The sequence below is a fragment of the Drosophila biarmipes genome, chromosome 3R (assembly GCF_025231255.1).
Source record: "Drosophila biarmipes strain raj3 chromosome 3R, RU_DBia_V1.1, whole genome shotgun sequence".
NCBI classification, from domain to species: domain Eukaryota; kingdom Metazoa; phylum Arthropoda; class Insecta; order Diptera; family Drosophilidae; genus Drosophila; species Drosophila biarmipes.
The window spans coordinates 9,230,760-9,245,453 of NC_066616.1; the positions used below are offsets into that span (position 1 = coordinate 9,230,760).

General features: G+C 43.8%; 1 protein-coding gene across 3 annotated transcripts in view; it reads left to right on the forward strand.

The window, feature by feature from the left end:
- LOC108032182 (nicotinamidase) overlaps positions 1-14,694 on the forward strand; it is a 28,746-nt gene that overhangs the window by 9,650 nt on the left and 4,402 nt on the right. The window contains exons 1-3 of one of the 3 annotated variants that reach the window (XM_017106037.2): positions 7,097-7,166; positions 7,294-7,461; positions 8,332-8,518. The exons of 1 other annotated variant lie outside the window; for it this stretch is intronic. In XM_017106037.2, coding sequence (XP_016961526.1) covers positions 7,376-7,461; positions 8,332-8,518 — 273 coding nt within the window. In that variant the 5' untranslated portion in view covers positions 7,097-7,166; positions 7,294-7,375. Of the gene's footprint in view, positions 1-7,096; positions 7,167-7,293; positions 7,462-8,331; positions 8,519-14,694 lie in introns of those variants that run through there. One more of the 3 variants, XM_017106038.3, reaches the window with a different exon arrangement.

A 14,694-nucleotide genomic window follows, 5' to 3' on the forward strand; every position in this document is an offset into this window, starting at 1 on the left:
TTCGGCAAGGTGACTGAAAGTATGCTCCACTTTTTTATAACAAAATTGGAATAATTTAATGGCTGTTCTGTAAAAAATCGTACATATTTAAAATATGCGTACAAAGGTCTTTTATTAAGAGTCGATAGGCTGGACAAGAGCTGTGATTTAAGGGTACATAAATATTCAATTTGTAGGTAAGTATGTCACAACAGAACAACTTTCGGAAAGGTGTTTGAAAGTATGCTTTACTTTTTATACCACAATTTTATGAACTAAAAATAATAAATAAAAATGATAAAAGTTAAGTTTCGACTATATCTATATAACGAAATGTTCCCCAATCTGCATAGCCTAAATTATAACACTCCAATTTCAGTGGAATTCTGTTTGTATTAAAGTTCAAGTGCTGGCCCATTGACTGCAATCAGCCCCAGGTCGGTTCAATTAGTTCGCTTGCAGGGTATCCCTTCATCCAGCCTCCGATTCCGAGTGCTCGACCCTTTTTACCCTCGCTCCCTTGATGAGTTTTAGTGTCTATTGTCGCGTTCGGGATGGCCACACCCACACAGCTACGTGTATCCTGCCAGATACAGTCGTTCCCCACACACTCACACATTGATAGGTATCCTGCGCCTCCTCGGCTCATTCATATGCATGACGATGTGTCCATTTTTGTGGCTTGTCATTAATGCATAAAAAATGCTAATGGGCCGGCGTTTATGTCAACGCTTTGGCCAAAAAGGTGCAAACTGTGTAGTTGTTATGCTTGTTGTTGCTGCGGTTGTTACTGGAGTTGTTGGCCAAATGTTTGTCGTAATGCCTTTTAAATGAAGTTGTGCGCCATTTGCCATTTGAAGTTTGCTGCGACTGTTTTGTCCGTGTTTCTGGCCGTTTGCAATGATGGCCACCAAATTGAGTTGGCTCTGCGGTGAGTGGTTTTCCTTTTTTTGCGATCCCAAAATGGAGTCCCCTTGCTCCTACATCGTTTTGTTTTTTGGGGATAAGCTGCAATGTCAGATTAGGACGGGGACGGGGTCCATGGCCTCTGAGCAGAGCTGGTGTAATGCCAAAAGGGTTCTTATGGGTAATTGTGTGTGGATGGCTTATATATTAGAGGCCGAGGTGGCCGAGAGTGCGGCAAGTGTTTATCACTGGTCGGAGAAGGGTCACTTTCCTCGGGGGGAAGCCGTAGTCGAGTGCGATTTTAGTTCGGATTAAATTGAAATCGGGCAAAGGTTGCGAGTGTTTGCAGTTAGCTGTTGAAAACCTAATGAAACTGGGCGAACTTCAATTTCCATTTGACATTCGAGCGGTGACCTTTGGAATAGTTATGTTTTCTTGTAAGCTCTCCACTGAAGCCATAGAATGTTGGCAAAGTTTCGTTAACTATTTATTGCCTAGAACATATTTATTTCTGAGCTCAACATAGTTGAGTGTTAATGGCATTTGACACTTATTTGGTGACCTCTAAACTTAAATAGTTTTGGTAAACTGAACATGTATGATATTAGGTTGAATGGACTTAATTGGAAAATTATTTTGTTGTTAAAAAAGTTAAAATTGTGATCAAATCACAGTTCTATTAGCAATCCTTGATTTGTTACAAACCAAAATTATGACTTTTATAGCAGTTTCTTTCATCAATTAAATCTGGCTGGAAGTCGTATATAGAAAAGCCATTTCATATCAAACTCGACATCTCCCAAAATAGACCCTAGCTTTCTTAAAATAGCCACTCTTTGGCTTCAGCTTCTGCGTGAAATTAACGAAGTCAGCCAAAGGCTTCTCTAAAAATTTATCTGGGGCGCTTCTTCTCCTTTTGCAATGCCATTTTCTCGGAATCCATTAGTTGGCCAGGAGCACTCTGCCACTATTGCCCCACTGTGCCCTCCCCGCCCACGGAATCAACGATCCGCGGCGGCCCATTAACGCTCCTCCATATCTCCTCCATCTGGGCATGCAGATGCGCCTGTGTGCGTGCCGGGTTGTCTTGGTGTGGGTGCTGCCATAGGTATTGGTTTGGGATTGGCGGGGGTATTGGTTGTGGCATAGAGGCAGTGGCTCTGGTGTTTGCGGAGCCACGTATTCGCGTTTAAATGTTATCTGGGCGTCGACATCAGCGGCGCGTAACGCCAACATTTTTCAGCCCATCCAATGCGCCAAAAACAGTTTTGCAGGCCAAAAGCAGCAGGCAGGCGAGGCCAAAACAAACTGGGGACAGCAGAGAGGAGTTCATTGCGTTATTGCAGTGCCGGTGGGTCAAAAGGGGTGGTGGTATCTGGGCGCTGGCTGGGCGGCTTGGGCAGAGGTCGTGGATTGGAGGCCGCACCAGGGACCGCAGTCAAAATGGCAATTTATCATTTTGTATTTAAGCGCGGTTCAGGTGAGAGAGAGTGGCAAACGGAAAACAGAAAACCAAACGAAAAGCCAAACCAAACCGAACCAAGTGAAATGAAATGAAAGGCGGCATGTGGGCCACGTATTTTTAGATACTAACAAGTGATAAAAGCCAACCACGTACCACCCATTGTACAGACACACACTCGCAGGACGGCTAGATGGATGGATGGATGGATGGATGGAAGGAAGGCTGTGATGACTGACGAACTGAGGAACTGACTGACACCTACTGCAGGCAAAGGCTGACTCGGCATTCCTTAACTGCGTATCCATCAATGTCGTAGCCTGTCGTCCTTCTGATCCTGCCGCTGCCGCTGCTCCTGCCACTGCCTCCGCCACTGCCTCCGCTCTTCCGGCTGCTCCTTTCCAAATTGCTGCTGCTGACGTGCCTGCATTAAACCTATACAAAGAACCCGGCGCCAGCAGACAGCACAAAAAATTGAAAGCCTTTTATAGGCAGCACACATAGTCGGCCCGGCCCTATGCACACTGTCAGAAAGTCCTGGGAAAGTGCTACGAATTTGATAGGGAAATATAGATATTGCAAGAAATACAAAATTCGTAAACATACGAACAAACAAGCGTTAAATATTTAACGTAATATCTCCGCACATGTTCAAGTAAATGGTTAAGTACACAAAATATCACCATTAGTTTATATTATTAAATATAATCAATTCATGATAATCTTATAGACTAATTCAACCCAAGTTACATATAGTTATCATTCTTATAACGTAGATGTGAGATTTTGTGCTATAGCACACTGCTTATGTTAAGGTTTAAAATACAAAACAGGTTTTTTTTCGATCGAAAAATACGCTCTACTTGTCTTTTTCTATGTTTAAATTAGTAAAGTTATCACTTGTGTTTGTACGATGATTAGTAAAACCTTGTGTTGCTTTTGAGGGCTGATGATTGCCTTGCTGGTTCGTTTTTACACCAATTTACCATTTCCTGCCTTATCAGTTTTTCCCCTGGTGTAGAATCCATTCGAAACCCCGGCCTCCATCAACCCAGTAAGCCCAATCCACCCTATCCAGACTCACCCGAGCAGAAGCTGCTAAATTTTTTGGCAATTCAATTGACGAACCCCAAAGGCGTTTGCTTTTAAATGCTCCACTTGGCTCCGGCTTCCTGTGTCTGTCTGCTCATCGGGTCCTGCAGCTCGAGCTCCTTGGCCCGGGACGCGTGGTTTATTAGCTGATCCCATCGCCTTGACAAGCTACTTTTGACACGCCCACCGCCGAAACAACAAATACAGGAAGTCTTAGGCGGTAATTTACTTTTCAGCGCTTTGCAGGCAAATTATGCAAGACTTCTCCCCTCCACACTCCACTCGCTCCACCACTTTCCCGAGCGCCTTAGCTCAGCTCCGCGGGATGGAGCATCCGCATCCGCATCCGCTTTGGTGGCAGCTTAAAGTTTCCCCGTGTTTTTTCCGTGTTCGGGGAGAGCATTAGAAGTTTTCAAGTGCTTCGCGGATTTGCAGGGCGGCGGAAGTTGCCAGGCAAATTGATAAGACAAGTTAAATTTTGAATTGCACCTGTGTGATTAGTACTTAGAATGGAGATATATGACGAAGTTTGAGAGCACGGAAAGTAAAGCAAGGATTTCTGTCCTTGAAAATGAGTAAAAACTATAATAAATTATAAACCTTCCCTGCACTTTTATGAATTATTAAAAAAGATCTCCAAAAAGTTGTAAAATATCAATATTTTTGTCAAAGAGAACCATTTTAGATAAGACTTAGCTTAGTTATCTTGATGGTTTTTAAGAAAATAGGACTTCTAATAATCCAAAGATGTTATAAATTATCAACAACAATAAAACCGAGTTCCAAAATGTCAAAGCATTATTATTTTATCCATCTATATCTATTTATATCATTCTCTATAACATTTTTAAAGTACAATCGTAACTTTTAAAATATCAAAATTTTCATCTACCCAAGTGCAGTTTTAAAGACACCCCCAAAAGGAATACCTTTCCACCTCGAGCCCAAACTGTTTAACCTTCGGTGCCCTGAAGTATCACGCAGTTGCCGGCAATTCATGGCCATCAAAATCTATTGGGGGCAAACTTGAGCTCTCCTCTGTGGCGCAATTGAAGTTTTAACCCCCGACAGACCCACCGGAAGCAAGCCCCGTCCTGTGTCACCTTTTGGCAGTCGAACTCATAATCGGGACACGTGCTGCCTTCGTTATTTCTCTCTTATTCCTTGGCTGGCTTTCATTTACGGAACTTTCGCCTTTGCCCCCGACCATTTTGTCAAATTGTCAAAGTTTTTTCTGCTTTATATTTTTCTGGCAGGGGGCTAACTACTTTGCCGCTTTTTGCCGGCTTTTATGGACGCTCTTTATTTAGTCAATGACTTTGACGTCGACAACTTTAATCGAAAGCAATCTGGAGAAGGGTCTCTGAGGTGAGGTGTGCGCACGCGTTTCGCCTAATGCCGCGTAAATTGTTTCGCAGCCAAAGTTTGCACATTTCGCGTTATCCGCCATTTACATATTAACCCGAAACCCGAGACCTGAAGCCCGAAACCTAAAACCCAAAAACCCAAGAGCCGAGGCCCAGGAGCCCGGGGATCCCTGGCTCCCAGGAGGGCTGCCTTCCAAAAATAGTTTTCAATTAGTGTGTTTCGGGGCGCCTCTGGCTGAGCAGGGGCTTCCGATTGTGTTTTCCTGGGGGCGATGGGGGCAGGGAAATGGGATAACTGCGAGTTGTACTTAAGTTTATTTGGACAAACTTTCCGCCGAGCTCAGCGAAATTATGCGCATTTTTATCGCTCGCCCGCCCGGCATTCGGCTCATGTTTATGTTACTTTATCTCTCCGGCCAAAAGTTATTGGCCAAATTAAACCGAAACTTGTTATTGTATCGGTATCCATCTTTTGTTGGCAATTTAAAGCGGAATTCGGAGATCATTTCCAGCCATCGACGGGGGCCGGGGCCTGCTTTTGACTTTGCCTTCCCCCATAAATCATGGGCAATATTTTTATTTTATTGCGGCCTCTTGTACCTTGTGCGGCCAACATATTGTGCATAAATCTTTAATATTAAGTAAACACACATACATTGCCTTCTAAATTTAAATTTATCGCCTGCTGCGCATTAGTTGTGCCATGTAGAAAAAAAGGATGCCAGGAGCTGCAAAGCAGGACACAATGTTGGGAGCTTAGCTCGGGAGCTCTGGATGAAATAGGACTAAAAGTTAAATGGAAATCTATGGCTTTGTGGCTTACCGGGGCAGGGGCATGCGGCAAGGGGTTTGCGCCTTGGGAAATGGAAATGCTATAAGCTGCAGGTAAATGTATGCAGCCGAAGGAGATTTTTTCGCTGTAAAACGAAACTCAAATAGAAGAAACCCCAGAACGGGCTTAAAAACTAATATCTCAAAAAGGCAAGTATAACAAAGGGAAAAATGAGCAGGGAGGGGGTGGAAAGCAGGACGGAGTTACCTTGTTAACTTAGATGAAAAGTTGACACTCGAGCGTGGAAAAATCACTCAGAAATGCCGGGGAAGCCGACGCAATTGGCCTTGTTAGCGGATGGCAGCTCAAGAAGCCGGTGCGCAACTGTACTTGCCATTTGGCCCACCTCAGCCGTCCCTTCCTTCGATCCTTCAACTTCTTCCACTTATTTGACGCTTTTCAAAACTCTCTCGCATATCCACAACAATCAACTGCGATTCCTGACGTGCTGAGGGCCCGCATTTCGAGGCTAAACGTCGAAAACTTTCACATTCGCCCCCGGTGTCCCGCCATTAACTCTGTCCCAGAAACCCGGGGAGAAGCTATGGTGAGCAGCGGGAAATCACTGCACATGCAGTGAGAAAAATTTCTTAAGAAAACCCTTAAATGTTATAGTACCTTTTCTTGTCTTCGTGTTAAACTTAAAGTACGAAATAAGTCTGAATTACCATATCCAAGTTTAAGCCCTTCTTTGATTTAACATGAAGACAAAGACCATAGAATAGAATAGTTTATACGGATGACTACCTTACTGTAACATCAAAAATACCAGCATATCAAATAAAATTTAAGTATATTCTCCCAACCGAATTCATAGTTTCCAAGAGTGCTCTAACGTTATTATGCATTTTACCATGGACCATGAGTACAGGTCCTGTAAATCATAAACGAATTATCACTTGCATTATTTCCATGCCCAGATAGATTAATCGATATTAATTTGTGTCAATTTGCAGCTTTTAATGCTTTAAATATATTACGTTACTGTTGAGTGGAAAATAAATTAGATTACTTACGCTCACGTGGAGCAGGTGAAAGCAGCACGGGGAGATATCGAGGATAAATAAATCTGGCTCAGTGTACAATGCGCACTTCTTTGATTAGGAAAAACGCCAGGTAATCGTCTGCGGGCGCCGCCACAAAGGCTTGCCTGTGTGGAAGGGAAAAAGCGGGGAAAACGGGCGATTTTTGCAAATGGAAAATGGTGGGAGTGCCCGCTGCCCGTATACGGTGAAAATCAAATAAATAAAATAAACCACAAGATGACGTCGTCGCCATGACAATGCCCTGGCTCGGCTGGTTTGGCCAGAAGATTGGGAAAGCCGTGGCTGGGGGCGGCGGGATCGGTTGTTTATTCGATAAATCTATGGCGAGGCAAGCGGCGCTTGGCCATCGAGCCACTGGAAACGAGCTGAAAGAAGCGCGAAGCTTTCCCAGCCGCTTTTCAGTAACTGGCAAGCGTTCGAGCTGAGCGGGCTAAGCCGGGCCCGGAGCAACAACAGCAACACAAGTAGCAACACTACAGCCAGTGAGTGGGCGGCGGGGCGGTGGGTGGCGCTTTCCACCCGCGGGTAAACAGCTTTTCCACCCAGTGTTTACGTGTGCGGCCCTGTGTGTGCGGTTGTTATTATTGATGGCTTCACTTTAACTTGCAGCTGGCTGCGGGAGCTTCATTAAGTGAGAGTTCGCTGCTGGATTTGTTGGCTTTGTTTGGACGTTGGCAACATCGTCGCCGCCATGGATTCACCTACACCGCCAATTGTCATCGAAGATTCAAACGGTTCAGCAATGGACGCCTGCTTCACGGCATTCGACAAGGACGGGTGAGTCTTCGAATACAACTGCATAAAAATATTGCTAAATCTAAGGCGCTTCCCACTTAATTGAATTATCTTCACCGACATATAATCAACTATTTATGCGTTAATCCTGTAATTATATAATCCCAAATTGAAATTCAGGCCGTGTGTTTTTCCGCCCTTTGCTTTAAATTATATAATTACCTTTATAATAAATATATGGTTTTGCTGCAACACTGCCGCCGCAGGCCGCAAAGTAGATTATTTGGCAAAACAAATAAACAAATGGTAAAACTCCGCTGAAAACTATATTCAAAGCAATAGCAGCGACGTTTAATATAAGTAAACAACCATTTAAATGGTTCAGTTGCTGGTCGTATGGAAAAATAATTCATTTTATAACAGGCTGTCCAACGGAAAATGACGTGCATTAATTCTAATTGACATTTTGAGCCGTTTTATATGGGGCATTTTTAATGCGAATCAATAAATGCAAATGGCCAGAGACAAATTGTGTCGGCTTGAAAGCCACTTTGCCTGATACAGTGATTCCTGTTCTGACTTCTAAAAATATCAATAGAGAAATCAAAGCGAGTTTATGAATGTGATACAGTAAATAGTGGTTTATTTCACTGAAGCTGAATGTTCCAAAAATTAAGTGCTTTTAATTGGGTAAAAAATAAAAGGGATAATAAAACGTTTAATTTGAATAAAGAGCGCTGGGATATTATAGAATGTGTTTTTGTTTCTCATAAAATGGTTCTGATTTTATGTACTTAAAAGAGCATAAGAAACTATCTTAACTTATTTAGTTTATATTTACGCCACCTGAATTTCATTATGTTTTCTGGACTTCTGAACCACATATTCTTTCCCATTTCCAATCCTCCCCAGCGATGACCGCCTCAACCTGGCCGAGTTTTCCATAATCTGCCGAGCCCTGTTCCGCAACGACAAGGGACACATCTACGACGTGCCGCCCGAGCGCCTGGAGCAGATTTTCGCCGTCTTCGATACGAACGGCGACGGCTTCATAGACAGGGAGGAGTTTAAATTCTGCTGGAACCAGTGGATAAAAACGGTGAGCCGCAGCCCCCTCATGGCTTGTTGCTTTTGCACTAGTTGTGAGCTTCTCGTTGTGTGGTTAACATTTGCGTTACTCAGTGATTCATATCCGGGGACTCGTAAAATCATAAAAAATGTGATAATAAAATATTTGTCAACACGAAACCCCCCTTCCATTCGCACTCGCACACGCACACACACTGGGAGCTAAAATTTGCAATCAAAGTGGCCGAGTACTCGGATTGTGTGTGTAATTCAATCCTGATCAGTCCCGGTTCCCGGGGTTTCTGGGGCTTCTGGGGCTTCTGGGCGGGATTGGGGGGCCTGGGCAGTGGTAAAATGTCGCTTACAGCGAATGTCACACGTCATGGGTCTCCCAGGGATGCTTTCATCATCATTTCCATTCCGCATTTCGTATTTCGCGTACCATCTCCATCTCCGTCGCCCATCCCCATGCCCACATCCATTTCCACTCGCATTTCCACTTCCATCATCATCATCATCATCTTCCTGGTGCGCTGGCCTGTCACGAAGAAGAAGCAGCAGGCGGCGGCATATGCAAATGTGATAATCCGATGCCGGGACTTTCTCACACAGATACACACCCATACACCCGCAGCCTGGCACAGTGGCCAGACTCCGCACGTAAAGTGATAAAAACGCGTGACAAATAAAATGCCACAGAAAAAAGAGGGAGGTGGGCCGGGAGAACATGCCCAAGTTGCATTCAAGCTGGGAGTCCACCCCATCCCCCACCCACTTTCCACCCAGCATATTAAAATAGGAATGGGCGAAAAAAATTTCAAATAATTTTATTGTTGTAGTCTATGACTTTTGCACATCTCACTCCGCATCACAACTTTGTTTGCCACAGTCGCTGCCATAAAATTGCGTACGTGATGGTACCAATTTGCAAAGACTTCTTTATTTATCGCAGCCTGCTTTAAGCTTCTTGAAGCGAAGCTCGGCAAGTTTTGAATTTTATTTGGCTTTTCCTTCTCTCGGCTGGAAATCAAAGTTCGACGAGGAATTCCCCCGAAAAGTTTGGCTTGTTGATAAAAACAATCTGAATAAAATTCTCGGTGAAAATAAAAGGAAGAAAAAGAGTTTTTAGGTGGTTTGGACAAGAGTCTTTATTAGATTTTCCGTTTAACGCAGTTTCTTGTTCGATTTCTGTGTTTTTAAAGAGTTTTCTTGGGTTGTAATTTGAAATAAGAGTAGTCTTCCTTGGCAATAAAAGCCTTTTTTCTAAAGAGATCATTCTAAATACCACTGAAATTTAGAGGATTAAAAATAGTTATGTATCACGTTTGTGGGTTTATTTGCTGAAATAAAAGTTCGATAAGTAAGTTATTTAAATTCTTTTTAGAAAGAAAATGGTGAGTAGATCGGACAGCCGTTTAAAACTACTTTAATACCTAAAAAAGTTTTGCCATCCTTTTTGCGGATGGCCTTACGGCAGGCAAACTTTTAATGACGAATTTTCCCCCGATAAACAAGACGACTTTAAGTTGCTTTAAGTTTTTAATTTGCCTTCTTTATGGCAAGGGTAGAACAAGTGGACGCAAGACATTCTCTAATTGTGCGAGAGACCATAAAGGTTTAAAGGTGTTTTCTGGACCATTTTCTTTGCATGCCCTAATATTTAAAGTCTGCTTTGTTGAGTTTTATGCCCCGTGTTTTTTCCCACCTACCATCAACTTTGATGGCCTGCTCTCCGCAATCCCCCAATCCACCCGATTCCCATTACGTATACGCAGCGATGGCTGCTCGTGTGCGCCTGTTGAGTCCTGCCCTCCATTGTCACGCGACAAATTATTTGCGGAGCGGGGCGAAAGGAATAATCATTTTATTTTTGATATGCCATTTAGCCCCGCCCACGGGCCGCCCACTTCCGCGTGCACACACCAAATTGTGTAATATTGTATAAAAAATTTATTAACGTATAAAAAGCAGAGCAGGGCGAATGAAATCTTCCGGCAGCTGATATTGTAATAACGGCAACACTTAAAAAAATGACAGCCCCTAACGAAACCCTACTTAGGCATTCGCAGTTTTTGCACGAGAAATGAAATAAATTCGAGGAAAATGCCGCCCCATAAAATTGACTTTTGTTTGTATTTCCGCATGAATTGCATAAATGGTAATTTTGCAGTTTAACGTTCGTGTGATGGGGCTGGGGAAAATCAGGATGAAGGGAAGCGCAGCGCCCAAAAAAAGGAAAAACAACAAACAAGCCGAAAAATTTGCATAATAAACAAATCAACTGACGGACGACCAAAAGCGTGGAAGGGGCGGGGTTGAGTTTGGCTTAGAATTATGAGGATGGAACTTTGGCACACACAGACGCAAATTAAATAAACGCATAAATAGAACATTAACGCCATAAATCATTTGCATCGGTCGCTAAATATTTTGCGGCTCCTGCGGCTGTCTGCTTATAAATATATTTGTGTGGATTCGGTTCGGCCCTGGATTGCACATCGAAATCGATTGAAGTTGCGGGAACGGAAGCGGAAGTGGAAGTGGAAATGAAAGCAAATTTATGGAAATAATATGACCGATGGCCCATCGAATGATTGCGCGTGTCCAGAATTCATTTGAATGTAAAAGGTAGTCCGTCCAGCCCGTCCATTGCTTACCCCAATTTTGATTTACACACATAATTCAATGGGACGCGCTTACGTTTTGATGTTTTTATTGTGTTTGCATTTGGCCCAAAAGTGCGTAATTTATGTGCTTAAATGTGCAGAAAATGGTTTTTCAAGCGACTGCAGAGAAAGGTACCCGGCTCCATGCGAAAGTTGCCCCAAGCGTGAAATGCTGCGGCTTTCACGTTTCTGGGAGCCATGTTTTTGACGAGGGACAAGACCTGAGTTGGGGTTTCCCTGTTTTGGGTTCCTTTGGCTCCTTTGCCGCTGCTTAAAATACTAATTGACAAAGGTGAAAGGACACACACAGGACACGGGGCTCCCTCTGCCCGCTGATAAACTCGCTGGGTCGGCACTTTATTTAATGCGAATCTATTCCTTTTGTTCCCAGCTTCCCTTTGACATTTTCGGGCCTCTCAATTGACTGCGAGAGGCATTCTTTTCATGTACAAGTACATACCATTTTTTCATTTCGGGCTCCTTTGTTCGTAAATATTTCATTTCTTTAAACTGCTTTTATTTCTCGTATAATAAATTTATGGCCACCTCACCTGCTCGTTTGCGATGCCTCTGCCGTTGCTCCTTTGTGGCAGCACACTTCCACGCACGGGGCGGTGGACCGGGGCGTGGCAACCATATATCATACAAGGCATCATCATATAGTTCATTGAACCCCCTGGCCATAAAGCAACTCAAAAATCTTCAACAGCTTTAAGTGTCTTACAATGTCTACCGTTAATCTTGGCCCCCACTTGCGAGCACACAGATACGGCACACAGATACACACACTCAGAAATGCAGACACTAACACAGTGTCGTTTATAATGTCTTCATTTATGGCACAAAATGTGGCACATTTTTTTGTGCTCAGTTACGCACCAACACCGAAAAAGACACGGCGAATAGTCCTCCATCTCGGCGGGCAGGAGCATTACAGTGAGTGCCAAAAGTCGCCTCACAACTTCTCTGCTCATCGAGCGGAAAATAATATCGTGCTATAAATTTCGCTCAGTTTTTCCCCAACCCCGCTCCTCTTCCCGATTTTTCCAAGCTTAATTTTTGCTGGTCGCTGGCTGCCGACTGCTGGATTTTCCCCATTTTCCCCTGGCGGCCGCCTCACCGACTGATGAAAGTTTAACGACCAAAGTTGACACGCTGCGGCGATTATTTAGAAAGTTAATGACTTATAACATTCCCCGAAAAAGTCACAGGAAATGAACAGCGGCGGAGGAGGAAATCAGAAAAAGAGGGGGAGGTGGCGGTGCCGGTGGCAAGATGACCGGAGGAGCAAGATTCATTGATTTACTGACCAGTCTGAGAGTTGGTTTTAGTTGATTGGACTTTATTGAAAAATGAGTCGCCATTTCTTAAGCTCTCGAGCAGAATCAGCGAAAAAACACGATAAATTGCAGGTTAACTAGAGCGGCCCAATTCATCTTGGCTCGAATGTAAATTTGGAGGAAAAAGCCAGGAGCTGCAATTTGATTTCCTGTCAGTTGGGTGACCAGTGCTTGCGGCTTGTTCTGTCAGGTTTTTATCAAAGTTCAAAATTGATTGCAATTAATCAACTATCATTTCAATAATTGGACATTATTAACTTTCACAATTATATTGGACGGTTTAATCATAAAATGTTTTATAAAGAGGATCCGCAATTAACCAAGGATGTAAAATATAAAGATACTCTTAAAACATGTCTTCATTTAGGTTTCTGTGTTGTGTTTTTAGATTTAATTTTTGTAGGGTTTTGGTGTTTCCTTATCTTCGTCAGTACCTTTACAGGATGGTGATTGAAAATGGTAGCCTAAAAAGTACTTTTCACTAAGGCTCTTGAAAACAAATATTATTATATTTTATAAAATTTTATAATGATGGAATCATTTATTTATTTATTATGAGCTCAACATTTCTACTGGTTCTTTAGTGTTCTGCAATAACCCTTGTATAATAACAGATAAATCTATGAAAAGAGTTTCCCACACCCAAATGTACACCAAACTTTTCCTTAATCGAAAACGGCTCAGCCAAAACAATTTCCCCACTATCCATAAGTTGTGTCGGAATGCGAGCCACCTTTGTCTGGATAACCCGCCAGTTCTGGGCGCTTATTTATAGTTAGTTTTCAGTTCTTTCGGCGGCTGCAACTCCCACCTACCGGATCCTTAGCCCGGCTGTCTGGCAGCCGCATAAATTGTATAATGTAATTTTCCAGCAACTGTCAGCCCCAGCCCCAGTCAGCCCACAAATCCACAGGGCTGTCAGGACGATGAGGACTGTCTGCCTATGCCAAATATATCGTGCATATATCTCTGTATCCCCGGCTCTATATATACACATATATATCAGTTTGGGGAGTCTCCGGCGACTGGCAGCCACCAACTTATGCAACAATTTCGGAGCGGAAATTGCTTTAGCACCTGCCTCCGCCGCCCCACCCTCGAAGGTGTACATTTTCGGGGATATGTGTGATATGTGGGTGTGTCTCGGCTGGCCTGGTCTGGCCTGGGCTGCGACTTCGGCACGTTCGCCTTTTTGGCACATACTTCAATAGCGAGTTGAATTCCATTCGATTCGATTCGTGGCTCGTCTCATCTCGTCGTCACTCGTTTAGCTTGGCAACTTTTCTGGCCCAAAAAAAGGAAGTAGAGACACACGAACACTTTGACAGTTTGTCTGCCTGGCTGAGCTGAAGTTGGCCCGGGAGGAGCCCGTTTCTGGGATTGGTAGCCCCAAAAACGTCGTCGCTCTGGGTTTTACGGATTTTTGAAATTTATTTCCCACTGAAATTGAGTCGAACCGAAGGACGAAAGTTTCTGGTGTGTGGCTCTGGCAAAGTTATTCCCATAACTTGTTCCTTTTGTTACGGGTTGAAGTGTAATTTGAATTTAAGATTTTTGCTGTGGTTACCCGAAAGGTGCCAAGAACTCCAGAGCCCCCAGCCCAAACACCAACCTGTGGTTACAGCCCCAACCACCCAGCATCTTGCCTTCAATAATTAATTTAGCTGTAGCACATTTGTGCAGGGGAAGGGGAGGAGGAGGCAGCTTCATCAGAGATTCATAGTTTCAACTTTAAATTAAGATGCTGATTTCCGGGGGGCTGTGTGCCCCATAACAAAGGCCCAGAGGTCAGTTGTTTATATTGGCCAGAAGCGGGGGATGGGGCGCGTGTTAATTTGCCAAGTTTTGCAGCTGCGGCAGCAGATGTCCCGTAATTGGAAGCCTGGCCCTGATTTCTTGAGGTGAGCGAGGAGCGACTTGATGTGCAAATTGCGGTAGACAACCGGGCTCCGAAGCCTTTTGTGGCTCCAGCCGTGTTTGCCCCCAGTTATTAACTCGGCTCGGCTCCCTGGCTTGTCTGATGCGTCTGTCTTAATTGTTTGGAGTTGGGTTACGGCCGCAGGAGGAGCAGGGTTAGTTTTGATTTGTAGTTGAACTAACAAAGGGGGTTCTATGGGAGAACTGCCAGAGTTTGATGCGAGATATCGCGTACAACGCGTGGTGTGAGCAACTCTCTCGGCAGAAGCTATTGTCATATTAGC